A 25,127-nucleotide genomic window follows, 5' to 3' on the forward strand; every position below is an offset into this window, starting at 1 on the left:
TCCTAGGTAAGCGCTCTACCACTGAGCTAAATCCCCAGCCCCTAAAGGTTTGTTTTTATTTATAGGTATGTGTGTGCCCATGTTAGCATGCATACATGCAGGTACCTTCAGAGCCAGGAACAGGTATGTGATTCCCCAGAGCTGGGGGTTACAGATGCTTCTGAGCTTCCTGATATGGGTGCTGGGAACTGAATTCAGGTCCTCTACAAAACCAGGAATTGCACATAACTGATGCACTCTTCAGTCCCCAAACTGGCCATTTAAATTGAACAGGTTAGGCCAGGAATGCAAATCAGTAGAACGGAACCTGCCTAACACATTCTAGGCCAGCTCAGAAATACAAGTAAAAACAGAGTAAAATTTTTAGTCATTATGTCATATTTGTAATCCTAGCACGTGGGAAGCTGGATCAGGAGAATCATGAGTTCAAGGCCAGCATTATTTGGCTTCATAATGAGATGCAATATTTTAAAACAAATCAATTCACTGGCAAAGCAACACTTAGAGCATCAACACCGTGCACCCACTACCTCTGTGTAGCTCCCAGATGTTTCCCCAAGAGACCAGGCCGTTATTCCTCACCCTCATTGCCCATCCCAGATCATGGAAACCATTAACCTTCCATCCTCCATGTATTGGCCTCTACTGGACATTTCATATCAATTGAATCACAAATTTATAGCCTTTTGTATCTCGTTTCTCTACTTAGTGTTGTATTTCCAAGGGTCAGTCAATGTCATTCTTTAGTGTGGGTCACTATGTCATTCCTTTCTGTGGCTAAACAGTATCCTGTTGTGTGCATGGCCCTCATTTTATTTGTCCACTGATCGCAGCCATCTGAGTTATTTCCTTCTCTCCAGCCATTATGAGATAGTGCTGCTATAGAGGTTTATGTACAAGCATTTGCTTGCATACATGTTTTCATTTACCTTGGGACTGTTTGTTTTTGTTTTTTCTAGACAGGGTAGCCCCGGCTGCCCTGGAACTCACTCTGTTGACCAGGCTGGCCTTGAATTCCAGAGATCTGCCTGCCTCTGCCTCCTGAGTGCTGGGATCAAAGGTGTGGGCAAACACTGCCTGCCTATCTTGGAACCATCTCAGGAACGGAGTTCTGCTAGTGGTCCTCACCCACTGAGCACTTTCTCCAGTCCTCTCCTTTCAACTGCCAAAACATCACAAGGGTTTTCACTACCTCATTTTAGCGTTCTCACAATGGCTTCTCTCAGGAGGCTCTGTCCCTGTCTGGGGACATCTTGTCAGAAAACAGGTTCAGAACTGTAGAATTGCCATTGAAGGTTCATGACTGGAAGATGGTGGATCCCAGTTTGGCCCGACTATAATCCAGACCCCGTTCTCTCCTGATCTCATCCTTTCTGGCCAGCTGAGGGGACTGTTCCTCAGGGATCCTATACTTCACACCTTGCTTATCTTCCTTAACTGTAAGATCCCCAAAGGTAGCCTCACTGAAGCCTCTTTGTTGAATCCGGAGCTTGCTGGATGGCAGAGGAGAGCCAGAATCAGAAGAACGCCTGAAGTGGTTGGGGATTTAGCTGGCCCTGGCTTCGGTCCCCAGCTCCGGGAAAAAAAAAAAAAAAGAAGAAGAATGCCTGAATCAGTATTAACCATGAGAGGACCTGAAAACAAAGGAGAAGAGTGGCCAGATGTGTGTCACCTGTAACCTGAGCTTTGGAATTCTGGGCGGAGCTAGGAACTAAAGGCTGGGTTGTGCAGATGGTCCAACCCAGAGATAGCTGTTAAACTGGGCGTGGCCATGAGCATTCTGAGCAGCCCCAGCATCTATCTAGGGCAGAAGGAATCTGTAGCATGCAGCTTCTGAAGGTTTGGAAGGCACTAGGCTCAGGTATAGCATTTTACAGATGTGACACCCGCTAAAATGACAACTGATACATGCTTCCAGCAGCCCATGAGAAGGCACATTGGATACATGAGGAGTTGGCACTGGTGCTTGGGGGATGCCCTATGCAGGTACACGGCTGGTAGGCAGAGGCAGGGGCTGCGGGCTGGCTGGCGGCAGCTAAACATCCGGGAAGAAAGCCAGTCAGGGCTGCAGTGAAGCTGCCATCAGCTCAGCAGTTCTGCTGGCTCAGCGGCCCCTCCTCCCAGGATCTTCTTCAGAGGCCTGACATTCTGGAGGGCTGCCCCAGTCCCACAGATCTGCATCCTTTGCCCCAGTACAGGTAAATGTCTGCTTGCTATGCCTTCCTCTTTCCCAGGCAGATGGGGAAGGGAATCCGGGCAGATAAACATCTTTTTATCCCTTCAGGCCATCCTTCCCATCAGCCTTTGGGGCCTAGCTGATGTCCCCTTTTTACAGGCAAAGCAGATGAGCATCAAGGAACTTATCCACCCATGGTCACTAGTTAATAGGGTGTGATCTTGGTCTTCTGGGCCTACTCTGGGCTCTAGTCTGACCTAGCAGGGGAAGCCTCTGGCTTTCCTTTTGTCAACATCCATCCTTTGAGGTAAAGAATCACTGGATCCAAATGCCCACCTACGGCCCAGATGTCACTTCAAGACCACAATATGCACATTTAACTGGGAACAATCAGATTTCCTGTCCAAAAGGATCTAGTCAATTTCCTTTGTCTGCACATCCTTCTTCCTGGGTGGGCTGCACAGTGGGATGCCCGCACTCAAGTCTCAGGTGTGGCTCAGGGGTGCCTGTTTATGGGGGTCTACGTGATCTAAAGCTGGACAGAGAACAGGAATACGACAGCTACAGGCAAGGGCCAGCTCATTACCCCAGAGTAGCCCAAGAATTCTAAATTTAAACTTGCCCTTTGGGGTCTTGGTGGATGTATATTCGTTAAGGTGGTAGGCTAAAACATATTTTGCTTAACATATTTAACAGGTTATTAGTGTGATTTACAACTTTGAAATAGGCATTTGGTGAGTGGGTTTCTGTTTGTATTTTTTGCCCCAGGTCTCACAAAGATGATGTCTCGTATAAGCTCCAAACACATCCATAATAGTCATGATAATAGCAGTTTTCTTTTTCTATATTTACTTATTTTCATAGTGCTTCCCATGTGCTTGGCACTGTATCATGTGAAGAGGAGTCTAATACAACTGGAACCCCTGCAGCGAGGCCCAAGGACACCCTAATATTTGCAGCAGTTATTTTCTGGACGTTAACTGTATCCTGGATTAACCCTGTGAATAACCTCACAGTGAACCCTGGCATAGATGAAGGGGACACATTGTTTACCCACTTTTGACAGGGAGGGTAGATAAGAGACTCAGGCAGGCAAGAGTGAGCAGTTCAGGGGCTGGAGAGATGGCTCAGCAGTTAAGAGCGCTGACTGCTTGTTCTTCCAGAGGTCCTGAGTTCAAATCCCAGCAACCACATGGTAGCTCACAACCATCTGTAATAGGATCTGATGCCCTCTTCTGGTGTGTCTGAAGACAGTGACAGTGTACTCACATATATGAAATAAATCTTTCTTTAAAAAGAAAAAAGAGTGAGCAGTTCAGGACAGTGCAGCCAGGATAAGGGAGAACAGAGACTGGGATCCATGTGGGTTCCAAGTCCAGACCTATAACCTGGAGAGCTGAGGATGGTAGCGTGGACACAGGACTGCAAAGCATTTCTATCCCTTGGCTGTTGTTTTTTCGATCTGTAAAATGGGCATGGTAAGTTCAACCTTATCCCAAATGGCCAGCACAGCACCTGACCCTGTGACTCACCAGGAATCAGTCACTCTAACAGACCAAAGGAAAGATTTTTTTTTTTTTTTTTTTGCATTTAGTGATCTCTTCTGAGAGCCTATCACATATCAGAAGACCTAGGCTCATTCCCCAAGCCTCATGAGGGACTCTACCATGATCAGAATTCTATGATCCTGGAAAGCCCTGTTGTACACAGTCCAGGGCTACAAGAAGAGTGGGTTGGTTGTGCATGAGTGAACTGGTTGTGCATACATGAACCCTCACCGAATTCTCTCCACTATATTGCTGGGCTGCTCTCTGCTCCTGCTTGCAAATAAGGAAGTGGAGGGAGCAGAACCTTACCCAAGACCTGGAGCTCAATCCCTGTGAGTTCATAATGCTTCAGGCAAAATAAGAGGCCTGGAGCAGCCCTAGCCTTCGGGCAGGGAGGAGGTGGTGTTGGTCAAGCCAAGAGATCCTGACTGGGAACCTGTGGCTAGGAGATTGCTCAGGTTGGGCTAGACTAGAATGGTTCTGAGCAAGGCTGGGCCTTCATTGGTGCTGAGGATGGGAGGTTAAGTTCGTCTTGGTGGATATAGACAGTTACAGCCAAGTAGCCGAGAGTGTTGAAGTCAATCTCCCTTCCAGTCTGTCCTCGAAGGAGAACTGTCATCCTGCATTGTTGTGGAGAGAAGCCAGAGGCTGCTAGGGAAGAAGGTGTAGTTGGGGGGAGGAGGGGTACGGGTTCCCTGACACCGAATTCATTATTGGGAGATTCCTCTTCGCAATCTCTCAACACCTCCCACAGGAATCACGGGCCAGAAATGTCTGACAGCCTCTGGAGGGCCGGCACCGGTGGCACTTGTGCCCGGCTTCCCGCCCGCCCACTGTCTCCGAGTCCCTCCCCCTCAGGTCTCTCAGCCTGGAGAAACCTCTCCTAGGTTTAGCCTTTCGTCGCCGCCGTGTCCGTGCTCGGTGGTCAGCACCCCTGCGCACCGTCCTCTGTCCCTGGCGACCGTCCTCGGTTCCCCGCTGTCCGCAGAGGCCTAGCCTGACCCGCGAACCCAAACGTGGGGAGGGGGCGTCGGGCGTGGGGGGTGGGAGGGGAAGGGCCAATGCGGGGGCGGAGCCTAGGAGCCGGGCGCGCGGCCGGCGCGGGCTGACGGAGGTCAGCGGCCGCGGGAGCGGACCCAGGCGTCCGGGAGGCGGCTCAGACGCGGCGCGCCACCGGGTGCCCGCCGCCGCCGCCGGCTCCCGCCCCTGGGCCGCCCCCCGCCCGTGACGCGCTATCCGTCCCTCCGCGTCGGAGCCCCAGCCCCAGTTCGAGCCCGAAACCCCAGCCCGAGCCCGAGCCCGAGCCCGAACCCACGGAGGGCGCTGGGCGGCGGGCGGCGGGCGGCGCAGGGAGCGCGGGCTGGAAAGGATGCGATCGCAGACGCCGAGCCGCCGCTGCGTCTGAGCCGCCGAGAGCACCGAGCGCCGCGTCGCTGCGGGCCCGGCGGCGCCATGGGGAAGGAGCAGGAGCTGGTGCAGGCAGTGAAGGCGGAGGACGTGGGGACCGCGCAGAGGCTGCTGCAGAGGCCGCGGCCGGGGAAGGCCAGTGAGTGCGGGGGGCGCGCGGGGCGCGGGCGGGGCCCACACCGCCAGGGTGCAGGGCGAGGAAGGGATGCTGTGGGTCTCCCGGGGTGGGGCGGGGCCAGGAGCGCTCAGACCCTTGGTCCGCGTACCCCCTTCTCGCCCCAGCTCTGGAGGAGGGGCGGCAACGAGCGCCGCCGGACAGTCCACCCAGCCCCCTGCGGGCACCTGCGGCACCCACGGTCCCTGAGGCCGCTGGCGATCACATCTTCCCTCGGATCCCCTCCCTTTCCAGGCTGCAGGCTGATGATTTCTACTTGTGCTTTTAAGGGCGAGGCGGATTCCCCCCCCCCCCCAAGAATCACTGTAGAGAGAGGAGGGGCCCTTGCAGTGAGGGGCGACCAGAGGCTAACAATCTCTGTCAGACCTCTTCCCCACCCTATGTTTAATAACACGCTTTGCAGGGAAAGGGGTGGGGGGAGAGGACCACGCTGGGGGTGTGGCTGCCCAGGCATGGCCAGTGGGGGCCATTTACTGATGAGGGAGTAAAATACAGGCGCCCAAGGTCGCCCAGCCCTGTGGCAGGCTGGGCTTCAGGCAGGGACAGCCTGGGGGATAAAGACTGTAGGCTCTTGCAGGCTTCTATAGACCCTGGTCATCCCTGGCTTTTCTGCTGGGAAAGGGGGCCAAGGATCTGTGAAGGAGCTCCCACACCATCCCTAGCTTGTGCCTTGGGGGTCCAGGAAAGGCCTAGGAGCTTAGAGCTTTGATTCTAGCTCTCAACCCTACTCATTCTAGAGCCTCCCTAGGGGCCTCTGAAGATGGATGGATGGGCGTGTGGACTAGCCAAGTGTGCAGCTGCGCACGTATGACCGTGTCAGTGTGTCAGGGCACCTGTGCAGGCACTGCAGGTCAACACATGGAACCTGGGTGCTTTCACTCCCAACCCACCATTATAAACTGCATGTAAGCTGTGGGTGGGGGGATGTCCCATTTCTCCAGGGGGCTGCTGAGACGTGAGACTGTCTGGAGTGGCTCCTATTCACCTGAAGGAAGGACACTGGTGCCTCCAGGGCAAACAGACTGCCTAGGAAGCCCCACTTACTAGAGCTGGTGTTAGTTAGGGCCTCAGGGCTGAGTGAAGAGCTTCTTAGGGAGGTGAAGATGGGAGAGAGGAAGGCACAGCTTTCCACCTTGTGGCCTTATGTCCTTGGTCAATCTGACTCTCCAGGCCTTAATGGCTTTATCTGTAGAATGGAGCATCTGTGGTCCCTGCCACCCTACAGCATCATGAAAGCGGTAAGAAGGGACTGATGAAGAGGAGACACTTAGTTCCAGTTCAGTAAATGCTAATGGAGCTGGCTTTTTTCTGCTGACAGCCAGTGGGAACCACAGATGTGGGGGATCTTCTTCCCTTCCATTTGGCCATCATGGATAGGTGAGAGGGTTGTAGTCTCTGTCCGGGTCTCTACCTCTGCCCCTGACTGATGTGGACTCAGCAGAGGCACCTGTCCTGCCCCTTCTGTCTGTACTCTCTGAGTCAGAGGGGCGGTGTAATAAATCAGACAGAGAAATCCCTCCATGAATTAGCTCAGTTGTCATGGCAACACTGGCCTGCTTTGGAGTAAGATGTATTTTGATTTAGCAAAGTACAGCTGGAGTTTGGGCCATGGGGTTGGGGGTTATCCATAAGGATCCTCGAGAGAGTGCCCCCCCACCCCCGCCAGCTTAATGGCACACGCCTTTCTTTAATCCTAGCAATTGGGAGGCAGAGACAGGCAGATCCCTGGAAGTTCAAGGCCAGTTTGGGCTTCCACATAGAGAGTTCTAGAGACCCTGTCTGAAAAGCAAAAACAAAACAAAAAAGAGAATGTGTTCTCCAGTCCAGCTTAGAGGTTTTCCCACAGCTTTGTTCTTGAGCTCTTCCCGATCTACCCCATGGCTGTGTCAGCCCCCACCTCATCTCCAAGGGAGCCTGTGCATGCACGCTCACTTAGCAGCTGTCCTTGAGGGAAAAGAGGCAGTTTTGGAAGGAAGATGATGGTAGGGGACTGCCCTTCTGCTGCTGGTGAGGTGTCCTTGTCTAGTTTTGTGGCCTAGCCTCCCTCCCCAAGGCAGGCTGATGACACCCTGTAGAAATTCCCAGAGGAATCACACACACACACACATACACACACAATCTTGGCCCATTAAGAATTCCCTTCTAGCAGGCTGTGTGGCTAGCAGGCTTTTAAAAATTAATTAATTAATTAATTAATTATGAGTACGCTGTTGATGTCTTCAGACACACCAGAAGAGGACATCAGACCCCATTTACAGATGGTTGTGAGCCACCATGTGGTTGCTGGGATTTGAACTCAGGACCTCTGGAAGAGCAGTCAGTGCTCCTAACCACTGAGCCATCTCTCTAGTCTGTAGCACACACCTTTAATCCTAGCACTTTGGAAGCAGAGTCAGGAGGATCTCTGTGAATTCTAGGCTACCCTAGCCTACATATTGAGTTCCAAGCTAACCAGAGCAACATAGTGAGGTCTGTGCGTTTGTTTTTAAATTCCCTTCCTACTGGGTGTTTGGATCTGACCTCAGACTGGTCTCTGCGGAGCAGCTTGAGGTCTGGGGTCACAAGAAACAGGGGTGAGGTGTGTATGTGTGTGTGTGTGTGTGTGTGTGTGTGTGTGTGTGTGTGTGTGTGTGTGTGTTACTGGGGATGGAATCCAGGCCTTTATGAATGTTAAGTAAGCTGTCTGCCGGGGTTGGGGATTTAGCTCAGTGGTAGAGCGCTTGCCTAGCGAGCACAAGGCCCTGGGTTCGGTCCCCAGCTCCGAAAAAAAGAAAAGAAAAAAAAAAAAAAGAAGAAAAAAAAAAAGAGTTGGAAAAAGTAAGCTGTCTGCCATGACGCTGCACACCATGCCTATGTCCCGGATTGGTGCAAAAACCTACGAAACAGTGAAAGGGGGTCCTGAGGCCTGCAGCCTGGCCACTGCTCGCCCCCTCCTGGGTTCTCAGGCCTCCTCGGCTGTCTTTTGTTTCCAGTTTATTCTCAGAGCCTGCCCTGCCATGGGATGGCTACTCCAGCCCCACACCTTCCTCAGTATCTCCTGGAGGCGCTCTGGGATCTCAAACTGCTCTTCAAACAGTTTACACTAGCCCCCTCCCTGTGGGACTATAAATCTGTGTCCTTGGAAAGGTGACCCTCCCCACATGATCTTTTATAAAATTAAGTCATTTTCTTTTGAAACGGTCTCACTCTGTAATCCTGACTGGCTAGCTGGGGCTATGTAGATCAGGCTAGCCTTGAACTCCCAAGAGATCATCTGCTTCTGCTTCCTAAGTGCTGGGATCAAAGGCACGCAACACCACACTCTGCCAGCAGTCCCGTTTTTGACCGAGTCCCCACCACATCCCTCATGTCACTGAGTCTTGACCTCCATGCCCTTCCGAAACATTGGCTTCTGCTTGCCTGACCTCAGAGCAGCTTACCTGGGCTTTCCACCCCCTAAACCTGACTCTGTAGCTGCCCAGAAGCCCTGTGGTGGAGGGAGGGCAGGGATTTGGGAAACCTTGGAGACCCTGAAACCTGGTTGCATCACAGTTGAAAAGAATGGGAGAAAGTGACTTGTGCATGGCCAATCTGGAGAGGGTACCATGGAACGGTGACATCAGTTCACAGCAGGGGTCTGTAGCAGGCCCAGCCACACATAGTTTTAGGGCCTGCATGAGATGCAAAAGTAGGGCCCGTATCTGAAGTCAAACTATTCAAGAAGAGTACCTGCCCAGGTCACCTACCCATGAAGCTGGCCCCGAGAGTGGACAGACAGCATGTAGGATGGAGAGGGTAATGTTTTAAACCGCTAAAGCCAAGAAGAAGTTTGATGTGATACACTGGTGGCAATGAGGGCTAGGCAGAAAAATATAGCGAATCCAGGGAGGGTGACATTTTGGGTGAGAGACCTTAGAGTAAAAGCTACATCTGCACAAACCTGAAGTATGTGAAGGAGGTGTGATGCAAAGGCCCTGTGGCCATCGTGGCCATGTGTTAGAGGGACATCTAGGGGGCTGCAGTTAGAGCAAGGATAACAGAAACAGAGGGGGAGGGAAGAGGTCCAGACAAAAGCAAGGGCCAATCACATGAGATGTGGCAGCCTCAGCCTCCATTCCAGTGAAATGGGCCAGGAGGGTTTCTAGGATGCCTGACCTGGGTTGTCGGTTCCCAGAGTGGAAACCAACACTTTTCTCTGTGGGTTTTTGTTTTGCGACAGTCTCACTGTTTCACTGGACCAGGCTGGACTCATAGAGATCTACCTGCTTCTGCTCCCCAGTACTGGGATTTAAGGCACGCACCATCATACCTGGCTCCTTTTTAAAAAAAAAAAAAAAAAAACACATTCATGTCTGTACGTGTGTTTTATTTATTTGTTTATTTGTGTGAGTGTGTGTGTGTGTGTGTGTGTGAGAGAGAGAGAGAGAGAGAGAGAGAGAGAGAGAGAGAGAGAGAGACATGCGTGCAAGTGTCATGATGCATGCGTCAGAGGACAATTTGCATGACTCAGTTTTCACTCTCTACCTTTGGTCTTGCTGGCAACCACCTTTACTTGATGAGCCATCTCATTGCAGCACACCCCTTCCCCACACCCCTCCCTCATACCTCTCCCCCACTCCCATGGCTTGCTTTTTTTTTTCCTTTTCTTTGAGACAGGATCCAAGTTGAGCTGGAACTTGAAGCCTTTCTGCCTTCCCCTCCAGAGTGTTCTCATGACAGACATATGTACCACATCTGGCTGTAGCTTGTAGTTTTAGAAGTTTTGTTTTGCTTGCCCCCTTTCTTCCTTCCTTCCTTTCTTTTTTCTTTTTTTTTTCTTTTTCTTTTTTTTTTTTTTTTTTGGTTCTTTTTTTTTCCGGAGCTGGGGACTGAACCCAGGGCCTTGCGCTTCCTAGGCAAGCGCTCTACCACTGAGCTAAATCCCCAATCCCCCTTCCTTTCTTGTTACAGAGTCTTTGGTAGCCCAGGCTGGCCTCAAACTTTCTATGTAGTCAAGTTTGGCCTTGAACTTGTGGTCTTCCTCTCTTTGTCTCTTGAGTGCTGAGGTCACAAGCGTATGCCACTATGTCTGACTGTGATATGCATTTTAACAGTGCTCCAAGTTGTGTTTACACAGGACAAACTGAGGGGTACGAGGACTCAGTAGTGACACCAATGGGGAAGCAATGGCAGGGATCCTACCTGACGTGCCAGTCGGGTCCATGGTGATAACCACGACCTGGTGAAAAGCATAGGACTCGGAAGTGTATCTATACCTGAAAACATGACTCAAGTTCATGAGAAGGACCCCCAAGACTGCCTTGTTACTGTTTTGTGCTTTGAGACAGGGTTTCTCTGTGTAGCCCTGGCTGTCCTAGAACTCACTCTGTAGACCAGACTGGCCTCAAACTCACAGAGATCTGTTTCTACCTTCTGAGTGTTGGGATTAGGGTGTGCACCACCACCGCCACCACCATGTTGCTTGACGTGTGTGTGTGTGTGTGTGTGTGTGTGTGTGTGTGTGTGTGTGTGTGTGTGTATTTTAAGACAAGGTCTCACTGTCTGACTCTGGTTATACTGAAACTCACTCTGTAGACCAGGCTGGCCTTAAACTCACAGGGATCAGCCTGCCTGCCTCCCAGATTCTGGAATTAAAGGCCAGTGCCACTACACCTAGCAGCCAGGGTTGACTCTTGATGTTTGGTCCGGTTGACCACTCGGAAAGTGGTCTACAGTTGATGAACTGGAACCAGTGTATCTGAGAACACGGGAGGGACCAGAAGGTGGCGCTATCTTCTTTCTATCCAGGAGAGACACTAAGAAGTGGGGGTCTGTCCAGCTGGTGTTAGCAAGGCCTAGGGTTCAAGTAATGCCCTGAATTTCATCAGCTCGGGGTGATGCTACCCTTTCTAGCTCATGGAAGAGCCTGGTGGCCAAGGCCACAGGGCTAGGAAGTGTCAGAACAAAGATTCAAAGTTGGGTGCAGCTGGCTTCCTGGGCTTCAGGGATTGTCAAGAGACCCACATGCTGTGGCCAGTGGCTGAGGCTGAGCCAATCCAAGCTAAGTCCTACAGCCAGCCCACTGTGACTCTACTCTCTTGGCTCCCCTGCCTTTAGGTCCCCCACCCCCACCCCTGTCCTGAGCCAGGACAAAGGGGCTTCTGTCCTTCCAGCCCCCCCCCAACAGAGTGACTGACCCACAAATGGGTTATATAACCATGGCCCAGACAGGCAGGGGGTTGGCAAGAGTCCGGTGGACAAGGGCCCACTGGGATGGCTTTGGTGGGCTCTCTCTTCTGAAAGTTCTAGAGAAGGCCAGGGTGAGGGAGGCCCCAAGATGAGAGAGACCCCAGAAAAGAAAGAGTGTGGACCCCAGGGCTTCAATTGGTCTGAATATGGAATCTGAACATGGCTTTTGTGGGCAAGGTGACCATTGGCATGGGTCACCTAGAGGCCCTTGCCTACAAGACAGCCTTCTCTTCATGCTGCCGGATTGTAAGGCTTAACCACACAGCAGCCAGAGCTGGCAGCACAGGGCTTGGAGATGCAGTCCTTTCCCCAGAAATACCCCATTTCCGGGTGTTCCAGCCTCTTCAGCCACCCCCGGCCCCATCTGGGTCCTTCTGAGAGACAGATGGGGCTGGCTCTCTCCCTCCCACCAATGGCAGGTGCTGAGCCAGCATCCTAAGAGAGGGGTGCATGTGCACATGTGTGTGCCCATGTGGTGCATGGGCTGGTCTCCCATTCCCAGATGAGGACAGGCCGACGTCCCCATATGAGTGCAATGGGAAACCAAGGCCCAAGTTGCCGGCACCTGGAGCTGAGTCCCGGCTGAGCTGGATGTGTGACTGCAGATTTAAGACCTTGCTAGAGCAGGCAGGCAGATCACCACTACCCTCTCCTATTCTTAGGAGGGTCTGGACCACCTTTCCTTACTGGGTCTCCCTCTCTCCACAGAGCTCCTGGGCTCTACCAAGAAGATCAATGTCAACTTCCAGGACCCAGATGGGTGAGTTGTCAGCTTGGGCAAGGGCAGAAGGAATGGGGTAGGTAGGCCCCAGGGAAGGCTGGGCCTTGGCTTCTCTCCTAGACCTGTCCTTCACCTGCCCAGCTTCTCAGCCCTGCACCATGCTGCCCTGAATGGCAACACCGAATTGATCTCTCTGCTGCTGGAGGCTCAGGCTGCTGTAGACATCAAGGACAACAAAGGCAAGCCTGGTGGGCGGGGGGGGGGGCTTGAAGCCAAGGGCAGGGGACAAGGCTGAGGATGATATCCTGGCAGCCTCGATGGCCTCACCACTGAGGTCTCCAGCCCAAGGCATCTGCCTGGGTTAGGCCAGAACCTTAGAGATAGCGACATGTCCTTAGTGAGGGTTGGCTTTAGGGTCAGGATTTAGTTTCCAACAAACCACACCTGTCCCCAGGCATGCGGCCGCTGCACTACGCGGCCTGGCAGGGCCGGAAGGAGCCCATGAAGCTGGTGCTGAAGGCAGGCTCAGCAGTGAATGTCCCATCCGACGAGGGCCACATACCCCTGCATTTGGCTGCCCAGCATGGTCACTACGATGTGGTGAGGCCTCATGGGGAGTCTGGGTGGGCAGTCAGGCAGAGGGTTGGGTGGTCCCAGGGATAATCCGGCCCTTGTCCCTCAGTCAGAGATGCTACTGCAGCATCAGTCCAACCCCTGCATGGTAGACAACTCCGGAAAGACACCTCTGGACCTGGCCTGCGAGTTTGGCCGCGTAGGGGTAAGTCTCTCACAGAGGTGGGAGAGGGGTTCCTCCTGCCTGCCCAGAGTAGGGCTAAGGGACAACTCGAGCCAGGACCACCCTTCCCTGATCCTTCCTTCCAGGTGGTCCAGCTGCTGCTAAGTAGCAACATGTGTGCGGCCCTGCTGGAGCCCCGACCAGGGGACACCACTGATCCCAACGGTACCAGTCCCCTGCACCTGGCCGCCAAGAATGGCCACATCGACATAATTAGGTACAGCCAGGAACAGGAGTGGGGCCAGCCGCAGGCTTCTGGGGCATGGTGGTATTCAGGGGCACAGGCTCCTGTTCCTAGCTTGGGAATAAGAGAGGAGCCTCCAGGATGGTGGCACAGGTCTGTCATGCTCTTGAGGAGCTAAGGCTGGAGGATAGAAAGTTCAAAGCTAACCTTGGCAACTTAGCGAACATCCTGCCTAACAATGAAAAATAAAGGCCTTGAGTTAGATGTGCTTGTAAGTATCTCTAATCCCAGTACTCTGAGGGTGTGGGGCAGAGCCCGGAAAATCAGGAGTTCAGGGTCTTCCTCTGCTACATAAGGAATTCGATTCCACTTGGTCTGTGTGAGACCCTGTCTTAAAGGATGGACGGGGCTGGTGAGATGGCTTAGTTAGTGAAGTGCTTGCCACACGGTCACGAAGACTTGTGTTTTGATCCCTGTATCCATGTAGCAGCCAGACATGGCAGCATGTGCCTGTAGTCTCACTGCTGGGGGGAAGGGACAAGAGCATCCCTGAGGCTTTGCTGTTCAGCCAGTGTAGCTGAACCAGAGTGCTCAGGTGTTGGGGAGAGACTCTGTCTCAAACGTTAAGGTGGAAGGAGGACAGGCGGTTCAGCAGTGAAGAGCACTTTTCACTCTTCTAGAGGACCCAGTGTTGGGTAGCTCACAACATCCTATAACTCCAGCTTCAACAAACTCCACACCCTCTTATGACCTTCACAAACACTCCACATACTCACATGCACACACCCACATGCACACACTCACATGTACACACTCACATGCATACACTTATATGCACACATGCAAGAACTCACATGCACACACATGCAAGAACTCACATGCATGCACTCACATGCACACATGCAAGAACTCACATGCACACACCCACATGCACACACTCACATGTACACACCCACATGCACACACACACATGCATACACTTATATGCACACATGCATGCACTCACATGCACACATGCAAGAACTCACATGCACACACATGCACATACTCACATGCACACAACTCACATGCACACACTCACATGCTCACATTCACATACATATATCCATTTGCAGACACATGCACACATACACATAAAGAGCAAAAAAAAAAACCTTTAAAAACTTGAAGAGCAATTAAGGAGCACATCCAGCATTGACCTCTGGCCTTTACACACATGTACACACATGTGAATGTACACTTGCACACTTGTACATTACAAATGGAGATGTATGGGGTTGGGGATTTAGCTCGGTGGTAGAGCGCTTGCCTAGCAAGCGCAAGGCCCTGGGTTCGGTCCCCAGCTCCGAAAAAAAGAAAAAAGAAAAAAAAAACAAACAAACAAACAAACAAACAAAAAAAACAAATGGAGATGTATGGACACAAAATCGGCTGGGATATAGCTCTGGTGGAGTGCTTGCCTAGCATGCATGAGGCCTTGGGTTCAACCCCTAGCATGCGTGTGTGTGTGCGTGTGTGCGCGTGTTTCCTGTAAGAAGGTGTAGGGTTATGGTCAGGCCTGAGTGTGCCCAAATGATAAAGGAGAGGCTAGGGAGAGCCCCCACTTTTTAGATTTATTTATTTATTTAACGTATATATGAGTACACTGTCGCTATCTTCAGGTACACCAGAAGAGGGTATCGGATCCCATTACAGATGGTTGTGAGCCACCATGTGGGTGCTGGGAATTGAACTCAGGACCTCTGGAAGAGCAGCCAGTGATCTTAGTTGCTGAGCAATCCCTCCATCCTGGAAGAGGCTTTCCTATCTTCTCAGTCCTGTCTTTGACTTGGTCTTACCACCTGTTGAGATCTTCCCTGAGCCTCAGTTTCCTCATCTGTAAAGAGGGCCCACAACATTGCCTACCCTAGGATTGAACAAAACAACATCTGTGAAAGCTCAGTCAGAGACAGGCCTTCTGCAAAGCGTCAGGAGAATCAGACATTGTATCATCACACAAGGGGATGGGTGGCTTCTCATCCAGCCCTGGCAAGCAGTTAGACTCAAGGTCTGATCTGAGCATCCTTCTCAGGGCCCCTTCTGAAAGGCCGTGTCTGCTTTCTCCACCTTTGCAGGCTCCTCCTCCAGGCCGGCATCGACATTAACCGCCAGACCAAGTCTGGCACAGCCCTTCATGAGGCTGCACTCTGTGGGAAGACAGAAGTGGTCCGGCTACTGCTGGATGTAAGTCTGGTGGCCCAGGACACAGAGAGATGGGTTGGAGCCAAGTGGAGGACATGGGGATCCCTGACAAGGCCTTGGCCTTTGGTGTATGCAGAGTGGGATCAATGCCCAGGTGAGGAACACCTACAGCCAGACAGCACTGGACATCGTGCACCAATTTACTACATCCCAGGCCAGCAAGGAGATCAAGCAACTGCTTCGAGGTGGGCCTGGGTGGGGCTGGGCTGGGTCAGGGCTGGGAAGAAAGGACAGCTCCCAGGACTGGGTGTCTACTCCCTGTGTTTCCAGAGGCTTCAGCGGCTCTCCAGGTCCGGGCTACAAAGGATTACTGTAACAATTATGATCTGACCAGTCTCAATGTGAAGGCTGGGGACATTATCACGGTGAGGACTGTCCCTGGGTGCTATGGCAGAGACGGAAGGGACTCTGGCATGCTTAGAACACCATCCTGCAGCAGCCTGGGGAGGGTGCAGGATAGCAGGCCTCGTCTGCCAAGGGGAGGTCTCTGCCTGAGTACACACACCCCGTTTGTTTGGTCAGGTACTTGAACAGCATCCAGATGGCCGGTGGAAAGGCTGTATCCATGACAACCGGACAGGCAATGACAGGGTGGGCTACTTCCCATCCTCGCTGGGGGAGGCTATTGTCAAGCGAGCCGGTAAGTCCATCCCACTCTGGAGAGAGGCAAGCAGGGGACACTCAGCTGAGACTGGGGACTGGAAAGGAAGAGGTATACCTTAGGATGTTGGGTGCAGAACCAGGTTGACCTCTAGCCCATAAGCAGGACTGGCATCCAGTAACCCCTCCTGCTGCTACGCTGTCAGCAGAGTCCCACACGCCTTCCATAGTCCAGTTCTTAGGTGGCCACTCACCACACAGGGTCCTAGGCAGACATTGGTCTTCTGAGGTGGGAAGAGCACTGATGTTAGTTAATCCAGGAAAAGAACCAACCAGTGACACGGAGAAAGTGAAGCAAAGCCCACCTTAGATCAGAAAGGGCTCTGAAGGGTGGTAGCGGGCAAGTCATGTTCAACACAATCCGGGTAACATAAACCACGTGTTCAAGGGCGTGTGACAGGACCGGTCTCAGCGCTCAATGGGCAGGAGGGCACGATGGAGCTTAGGAGAGGAGTTCAGAACCAAGTTGGAAAACTCCATAGTATGCTTTAAAGAGGCTGGAGGTGGGGTAGGGATGGGGTCGACTTGTTTTAGAGTGGACAGGATGGAGATTGGCAGCTGTGGCAAGAGGGCCAGGTAGATGGTGTGATCAGGCACCTGTGGTTCCTAGGATAGATTTGGCCTCAAGCCACTGGGTGGTTTCTGACTTGTCCCCTAGCACTGAGAAAATCAACTATTCAGTTATCCTCGGTCTGGTTGTCTATACCTTAGGGCTGGTGCTAGGACTCCTTGCCCTGGGTCCTCTACCACTATGACCCGGTCTCAAGACATTTAGTGTCTCTCACATTACTGAAGCCAGAAGGCTGTAGAACGGCCTCTCTATGCTGCTTCCTCTCTGTGTCTGGCTGTGTCTGGGCTGCCCAGGGTTCAGGAAAGCTGTTGTTTGACCTACAGGTTCCCGGACAGGCAGCGAGCCAAGCCCACCCCAGGGAGGTGGCTCACTGGGTCCCTCCGCACCCCCGGAGGAGATCTGGGTGCTGAGGAAGCCTTTTGCAGGTAGGCCAGGGACCTCCTGAACACTGGGGCAACCGTTTGACTGCTGGGTGTTACTGTGGGGACAGCACATTTCACGGTCCCTGTCCTGGCAGGTGGAGATCGCAGTGGCAGCTTGAGCAATGTGGCTGGGGGCAGGAGTACTGGGGGCCATGCCCTGCATGCAGGCGCTGAAGGGGTTAAGGTGAGTGAGCAGGGAGGGGTGGCCAGGGCAGGGTGGCCAGACAAAGAGCAGTGCTAGCGAGTGGCCTTTCTGGGTTCTAGCTCCTGGCAACTGTGCTTTCCCAGAAGTCAGTCTCCGAGTCCAGCCCAGGAGATAGCCCGGTCAAGCCTCCTGAGGGCTCTTCAGGTAAGAGCAAGGACCCAGCTGTGCTGGCCCAAGATGAAGGTGGCCGCTATCTATTCCTCACCCTGGCATTCCCTCTCATCACCAGGTGCTGCCCGGTCCCAGCCTCCAGCAGCCCATGCTGGGCAGGTATATGGGGAGCAGCCACCCAAGAAGCTGGAATCGTCCTCGGCCTCTGAGGGCAAGGTACAGGGCTTGGTCAGATCCAGGCCTGGATCTGGGAGGGATGGGTTGACAGTCTGACAGGCATAGCTGGCCACAGCAGCTGCTGTGGGCCTCGACAGACCAGACTCTGTCTTTTTGTCTGTTTCTGTGTCATATGTGCACACGCACACCAGTGTACAGGTGTTGTCTATCGTGCAGGCTGTGAGCTAGTGTGTGCACACTTGCAGAAGTACGAAGGGCGCTGTGTGGATGTGCAACAGTGGTCAACCGTGAGCTGAGCGTACATGCGTGTGGCTGCAGAGATGGAAGGGGATGGGTGTGAGCCGTGTAAATGTTTCTGTGGGTGCAGTGGGTCACATGTGTATGGCTGTGGTGCGTGACCTGATGGCTGATCCTATACAGCAGAGGAGGCGAGGGACTTCTGAGTAGGGCACAGAGCCCAACTTCCAGGGAGCAGCCAGGCCTGAAGCCCTTCCCCCAGAGTGCCCTCCTAAGGGGTCACACCATCTGCATCTCTGAGACGGTATGGGTGTCACGGGGTGGGGGAGGCCACGGCACAGATGCAGCAGGACCTTCCTGGTGGAGCTCCCAGAAGAAACCTGGAGGGCTGCAGATGCTGGAGCGAGGATGACAGATCGTGGAGTACTGGTGCAGTGGACCACGGCGGCGGATCCAGCACTCTGGCCATGAACCAAGCAGAGGAGGAGGCACAGTGGAGGTTGGGGCGCAGCCCAGCAGGGGACAGGCTGCAGTTGGTGCCTTGTGTCTTGCAGAGTGCTGAGGCAGTCAGTCAGTGGCTTGCCACATTCCAGCTACAGCTCTATGCCCCCAACTTCACCAGTGCTGGCTATGACCTGCCCACCATCAGTCGCATGACCCCTGAGGTGAGCTGCTGTGGGTTTGTGGCCAGCCGCTTCCCTTCCAAAAGGCAGATCCCTCCTACCTGCTAGTTAATGGGCCTCCTCTTTGCATAGGACCTCACAGCCATTGGTGTTACCAAGCCAGGCCACCGTAAGAAGATTACGGCAGAGATCAGCGGCCTGAACATCCCTGACTGCCTGCCTGAACACAAACCCGTAAGGCTCCTTGCGCCCTGGTGGCCGAGCCAGGACCAGCAGGCAGATGGACAGACAGACAGGCTGCCTTCCTGGCTACATCCCTCATCTGCCTTCTGGGGTCCTAGGAAGTGGAGTTACAGATGGAGCCAGGCCTACAACCAGCACTCAGGGAGGCTGAGGCAGGAGGATCATGAGTTTAAGGCTTGCCTGGGCTACAGAGGTGGCCTGATAGCAGGGAGCTATTTGGACAGCCTGTTTGTCTATTATGGGGGTAAACTCCCCAGGCAGGCTCATGGCTAAGACTCAAGGGGTTGTGAGAACCTCAAGCCAGGAGGTTTTGCCTTCTCTGTTCACAGCCAGCACCCATATAGCACTGTCTTTTACACATATATGGACTGCAGATGGGCTGGTGTCAGACATGCTTGCCACATGCATGCACACAAGTCCCATTGCACATGCTGGCCTGTGTGATGGCTGACAGCAGTGGCCTTTGCTCTTTCTTACGAAGAGATACCTATATGGGGACAGCTGAGCTGATGCTGGCCCTCTGGGTTGCACACCCGCTTTGTTCTCCTATCCACCTACGGGAGAGGTGTTGCTGGCTAACCAGTGCCTGCCCTCCCCAGGGTCCTGGATCTCTTGGCAAACAGGGCTGCGCCCATCTGTCCCACCATGCCACTCAGTAGTCAGCAGCTCAGGGATCTTCCCAGGAGCACATCCGGGGCTCACGGACCTCGCCTCACTCTGTCACCTGCATGACTGAAGGTGCTGAGTGTGGGTGCAAGAGTGGCCTCAGCTGGGAGCTTGGGACGACTGGGCAGTTCTTGGTGGACACTGGACATTTGCTCATTCCTGGTATGGCTGTGTGGCGAATGTGTCACAGGTGCGTGGCCATGCATCTGCTACGGGTGGGGAGACGTCGCGAGGGTGATGGAGAAAGGGTGCCTGTGCTTTGGATAGCTGGAAGCAGCATGCTGGGCGTGCGTGCCGTGTACGTGGATCTTCTGTGGCATCGTGCGTCTGTATCTGGTGTGTGGGTGTGTCTCCTCAGGACACTGCCTGTGGCCACCTGATCAGGCAAAGAAACACTTTTTTTTGTATACGAAATTGTGTCCCAAATGATAAGTATCCCAAGTGTGTTTGCGTGTGTTGACTTGTGTGTGCCCTAAGTGCAGTTGGCATGTTGAGGAGCTGGTCTGCAGTTCCCACCAAGGCTGTGCCTAGGCTGTCTGCAATACTGATATTTCAGACCTGTCTGTTTGTCCTTCTGTCTGTCTGTGCCCCACAGGCTTATCTTCTAATAATTCCAAGTAGGTGGTCACGGTGTGAGCAGCCAGCTTGGGCTGCCCCTCTCTGTCCCCCTCTCCATAGGCTAACCTGGCTGTGTGGCTGTCAATGATTGGTCTGGCCCAGTATTACAAGGTGCTGGTGGACAACGGCTATGAGAACATTGATTTCATCACCGATATCACTTGGGAGGACCTGCAGGAGATCGGCATCACCAAGCTGGGTAAGGTCCCAGCCTACCCCTTCCACATCTGCCTGTACCTACAGGTCCTCCTGACCAGCTTCTCCCCTACTCCTGACTCAGGACACCAAAAGAAGCTGATGCTGGCGGTGAGGAAACTGGCAGAGCTGCAAAAGGCAGAATACTCCAAGTATGAGGGGGGACCGCTGCGCCGAAAGGCACCCCAGTCACTTGAAATGATGGCCATCGAGTCACCACCCCCATCTGAGCCTGCTGCAGCAGAGTGCCAGTCTCCTAAGATGACCACCTTCCAGGACAGTGAGCTCAGTGGTGAGCTGCAGGCTGCCTTGTCCGGCCCAGCTGAAGCAGGTGCAGCTGCTGCCGAGAAATCCTCCAACCACCTGCCAGCCACTCCGAGGACAACCTCGCGACAGGAGTCCAGCCTGAGTGGACGGGCTCGGCACATGAGCAGCTCTCAGGAGCTGCTGGGTGATGGGCCTCAGGGGCCGGGCAGTCCTATGTCACGAAGTCAGGAATACCTTCTGGATGAGGGTCCAGCTCCTGGCACCCCACCCAAGGAGGTGCGGTCTAGCCGCCATGGCCACAGTGTCAAGAGGGCCAGTGTGCCCCCAGTGCCTGGCAAGCCACGACAGGTCCTTCCATCCGGTGTCAGCCACTTCACGCCCCCACAGACGCCCACCAAAGCTCAGCCAGGCTCCCCTCAGGCCCTTGGGGGACCTCATGGTCCAGCCACAGCCAAGGTGAAGCCCACCCCACAGCTGCTACCACCAACAGACCGACCCATGTCACCCCGTTCCCTGCCTCAGTCACCCACACACCGTGGCTTTGCTTACGTGCTGCCCCAACCAGTTGAGGGTGAGGCAGGGCCACCCGCTCCAGGACCTGTGCCCCCACCGGTACCAGCAGCTGTGCCCACACTATGCTTGCCCCCAGAAGCTGATGTAGAGCCTGGGCGGCCCAAGAAACGTGCCCACAGCTTGAATCGCTATGCAGCGTCCGACAGCGAGCCCGAGCGGGATGAGCTGCTGGTGCCTGCTGCCGCTGGACCCTATGCCACAGTCCAGCGGCGTGTGGGTCGGAGCCATTCAGTGAGGGCTCCTGCTGGCACTGACAAGAACGTTAACCGCAGTCAGTCCTTTGCTGTGCGGCCACGTAAGAAGGGGCCCCCACCCCCTCCACCCAAACGCTCCAGCTCAGCCATGGCTAGCGCCAACCTAGCTGATGAGCCGTCTCCAGATGTTGAGACAGAGGATGGCCGGCTGGGGGTCCGGGCACAACGCCGGCGGGCTAGTGATCTCGCTGGCAGTGTGGACACAGGCAGTGCTGGCAGTGTGAAGAGCATCGCAGCCATGTTGGAGCTGTCTTCCATTGGGGGTGGGGGGCGAGCTATTCGCAGGCCCCCCGAAGGCCACCCCACACCTCGTCCTGCCAGTCCAGACCCGGGCAGAGTAGCTACCGTGTTGGCCTCTGTAAAGCACAAAGAGGCCATTGGGCCTGACGGTGAAGTGGTGAACCGGCGCCGTACACTCAGTGGCCCAGTCACTGGACTTTTGGCCACTGCTCGCCGGGGACCTGGGGAACCTGCAGAGCAGAGTCATTTTATGGAGGATGGCACGGCCCGACAACGGCTTCGAGGTCCAGCCAAGGGTGAGGCAGGTGTGGAGGGTCCTCCCCTTGCCCGGGTAGAGGCCAGCGCCACACTCAAGAGGCGCATCCGGGCCAAGCAGAGCCAACAGGAGAATGTCAAGTTCATCCTGACAGAGTCTGACACAGTCAAGCGCAGGCCCAAGGCTAAGGAGCCTGACATTGGGCCTGAGCCACCCCCACCACTGTCCGTGTATCAGAATGGCACAGCCACCATCCGCCGACGGCCAGCCTCAGAGCAGGCTGGGCCCCCAGAGCTGCCCCCTCCTCCTCCACCTGCCGAGCCCCCACCCACTGACCTGATGCCACTGCCTCCACTGCCCCTGCCTGATGGCAGTGCACGGAAGCCGGTGAAGCCACCCGTCTCTCCCAAGCCCATTCTGGCTCAGCCTGTGTCCAAGATCCAGGGCTCACCTACACCTGCCTCCAAGAAGGTGCCACTGCCAGGCCCTGGCAGCCCAGGTAGGTATAGAAAGCCAGCTAAGACAGAGCAAGGGGTCTTAGGACAGGACCCTAGCCTGCTCCCATCTCATAGTCTGGCTTTCCTTTTTGAATTTGATGAAGCCCAGGTGGTGTGAGATAAGACTGTCTGATCTGATAGTTAAGAGCTCTTTAACTATCTACTGTGGGATAACTCTGCCACCCCTGTAGTGGACGTACGTGCCTCTTATTCAGTGAAGGAGGTACAGAAGACCCAGAGTAGTAGCACATAACATATGCAGGAAAACCTAGCCGGAGTACCCTGAGACGGGGGAGGGGAGGTTTCCAGACAGGAGAGCAGTGCAGAAGTACTGAGACAACCATTGCAGCTGGATGCATCAGTCCGCATCTGAAGGAACTTGGGAAGCAGTGACACACTTTGCAGTAGATTCGCATACCCTAGCGGCTGCAGTGAGAATAGGGCGTCTCTCTTGCTGGGTGGAGGGAACGCAGTGAGTGGTAGGTGTGTTGTTATTTCCCGGGTACCAGCGTCGTCCTCCTCCCTGCAGAGGTAAAGCGTGCTCACGGCACGCCACCGCCTGTGTCACCCAAGCCTCCACCGCCACCTACAGCGCCTAAGCCAGCCAAGGCTTTGGCGGGACTGCAGTCCAGCAGCGCCACCCCCTCGCCTGTGCCCTCGCCGGCGCGTCAGCCGCCAGCAGCCCTCATCAAGCCAGCTAGCTCACCGCCCTCGCAGAGCGCCAGCCCCGCCAAGCCCCCTTCCCCAGGGGCACCTGCGCTGCAAGTACCCACCAAGCCCCCTCGCGCTGCCGCTTCAGTGGTCTCCGGACCCCCAGTAGCTTCAGATTGTGCTTCGCCCGGGGACAGTGCTCGGCAGAAGCTGGAAGAGACTAGCGCGTGTTTGGCTGCAGCACTGCAGGCGGTGGAGGAGAAGATCAGGCAGGAAGACGGACAAGGCCCTCGGTAGGTACTTTGATCTGGGGCGGTAGTTCTGGTCCAGCACAGAGTGTGGCTCTTGCTAGTGGACTGGTATGGGTAGGCGGAGCCATCCAGGGTGGTTTAAGAGTGGGTTGCTGTGGAGCCGCCTAGCCCTGAGTAAGGGGGCCTGTGCCATCCCACCCCACTGATGCATGCCTACCCTCAGCCCCTCCTCCATCGAGGAGAAGAGCACTGGCAGCATCCTGGAAGACATCGGCAGCATGTTTGACGACCTGGCCGACCAGCTGGACGCCATGCTGGAGTGAGGCAGCCACCCACGTGGGCCCACCGTACTCCCCGCACTTTGACCTTTACCTCAGGACAGGCACTTCCAAGCGGTGGGTGGGGGCCGAGTGGGCGGGGCACGCCCAGCTCTGCACAAGCACAACTCCTACTCCTGGCCCAGGCTGGTCGTCAGCCCCCTGGCATGGGGGTCGGGGGCGCTCCAAGGGCTCTGAGCAGATGCGCTGCCCGCTGGTGCCCATTCCTATCTGCTGCTCCCTGTGCAACAACTGCTGGGCCCTACCCTTGCAGGCTTTGCTCTGCTGGCGGAGGGCTGCCCCTCCCTTGCCCTAGGCAGACTGAGCACCAAGGGAAGATGAGGGGGGTGGTCCTGTGGCCCTCTCTCCAATCTGGCAGAGCACAGGCCTAGGCCTAGCACAGAACTGCCCATTGGGGAACCTCTGCCAGCTGCTCTGGCACAGCACAAGGGACAGGGGGGCCAAGGTTGGGCTCGCCCCACTGCACCCCAGAATATAAGCTATCAAGAGTATTAATTTATTGGGAATGAGCTGAGGCAAATTTCCCCAGAAAAACAAAAAGATAACTTTAACAAATATATATTTAAAGAGAAGAAATATTATTGATTCTATAGAAACCATTTACCAACAGGAAGGTTACAAGTCCAGCTTGAGACTAAAGCTGTCAGAGGCTGAGGCCACCTGTCTGCCCTTCTCTTTCATCTAGGAGTGGTCTTGCCCCTGGTCACGAGCACACCTGGGAGGCACAATCTGGGGGGTGGCTCTGCCCAGAGCGTCTCCTCTGTTCTTCCAGCTCCCGAGTCTGAAGAATGTGAAGGACGTGCCTTGCTCTCACCGGCTCTCCTCCATGCCACACAGGGCTCGGGAGGGCTTCTTCCTTCTGGGTGTGGCCATGCCCTTGGGGTGCTGGTATAAGGGTATACCCAGTGTGAACCCTGTGTGGGCGTAAGTGCAAGGGCGTGCATGCCAGCCTAGGGGCAGATGTGTGTTTGAGCTGTGTCTGCTCCAGCCTCCCCAAGGCAGCCTCATAAGGCAGCCACCCCGCCCACCCTGAATTCCCATGGACGTTCTGCTCATGGTCTGAGGCTGTGTTGTGTAGTACCTCTCACCTTCTTTTCTTCCCTCCAAAAAATACTGACTGGTCTCCTCTCGTGTTTGCTGATCCACAAGTGTTGGGCATAACATTGACATTTCTTTAAACCCCCTCTCCCCCCAAAAAAGAAAAGAAACCCAAAACAAAACCATAATTGTGGTGTAAGCTGGTGGAGGGGCCAACTAAGGTAGTGTGGACACAGGGCCCCTCCAACTGTCACTCCTGGCGCTTCCTTATCTGAACATGCTGGCCATTTATCAGCCTCCTCTGTGTGGGCAGCCCAGGCTAGGGCTCTAGGAAGTGGGGAGGGGGGTCTGGACAGGGAGCTGCTGTCAGCTGTCAATAAACAGCAGAAACAGAGCTGCTTGGCTCTCACTCTTTGGGGACATGGGGGGGTGGTGGTGAGGCTCAGCCTAGAGGCCGGGAGCAGAGGAGTGCCAAGTTGCCTCCTGCAGGGAAGGGAAGTCCACCCAGCCTTCCTCCCTCCCATCTTGTGCCTGAGCGTACCAACGTCCTTGGGGCCACATGAATGATGGTCCCAAGATG

The 25,127-nt window shown here is 54.5% G+C and overlaps 1 protein-coding gene across 4 annotated transcripts; it reads left to right on the plus strand.

Moving 5' to 3' along the window:
• Positions 1–4,802: 4,802 nt before the first annotated feature.
• Caskin1 (CASK interacting protein 1) lies at positions 4,803–24,941 on the plus strand. 4 transcript variants are annotated; one of them, XM_087569529.1, is made up of 20 exons: positions 4,803–5,269; positions 12,221–12,272; positions 12,354–12,472; positions 12,688–12,833; positions 12,916–13,011; positions 13,116–13,246; positions 15,328–15,436; positions 15,531–15,639; positions 15,725–15,819; positions 15,977–16,094; positions 17,009–17,110; positions 17,203–17,291; positions 17,372–17,456; positions 17,542–17,639; positions 18,392–18,502; positions 18,593–18,694; positions 20,048–20,186; positions 20,268–22,271; positions 22,799–23,213; positions 23,395–24,941. In XM_087569529.1, exons 1-20 carry the CDS (start codon positions 5,176–5,178, stop codon positions 23,492–23,494), a joined length of 4,314 nt encoding a protein of 1,437 aa, XP_087425655.1. In that variant the 5' UTR covers positions 4,803–5,175; the 3' UTR covers positions 23,495–24,941.
• The last annotated feature ends 186 nt before the right edge of the window (positions 24,942–25,127 follow it).

This window comes from Rattus norvegicus, chromosome 10 (genome assembly GCF_021556685.1).
Source record: "Rattus norvegicus strain SHRSP/BbbUtx chromosome 10, alternate assembly SHRSP_T2T, whole genome shotgun sequence".
NCBI classification, from domain to species: Eukaryota; Metazoa; Chordata; class Mammalia; order Rodentia; family Muridae; genus Rattus; species Rattus norvegicus.

Bases quoted from the DNA above. Each gene is read 5' to 3' on its own strand.
- Caskin1 (XM_087569529.1), top strand. From the start codon at position 5,176: ATGGGGAAGGAGCAGGAGCTGGTGCAGGCAGTGAAGGCGGAGGACGTG. The intron at 12,273-12,353 runs GTGAGTTGTCAG...CTTCTCTCCTAG, and splicing joins AACTTCCAGGACCCAGATGG to ACCTGTCCTTCACCTGCCCA. The intron at 17,292-17,371 runs GTGAGTGAGCAG...TCTGGGTTCTAG, and splicing joins CAGGCGCTGAAGGGGTTAAG to CTCCTGGCAACTGTGCTTTC.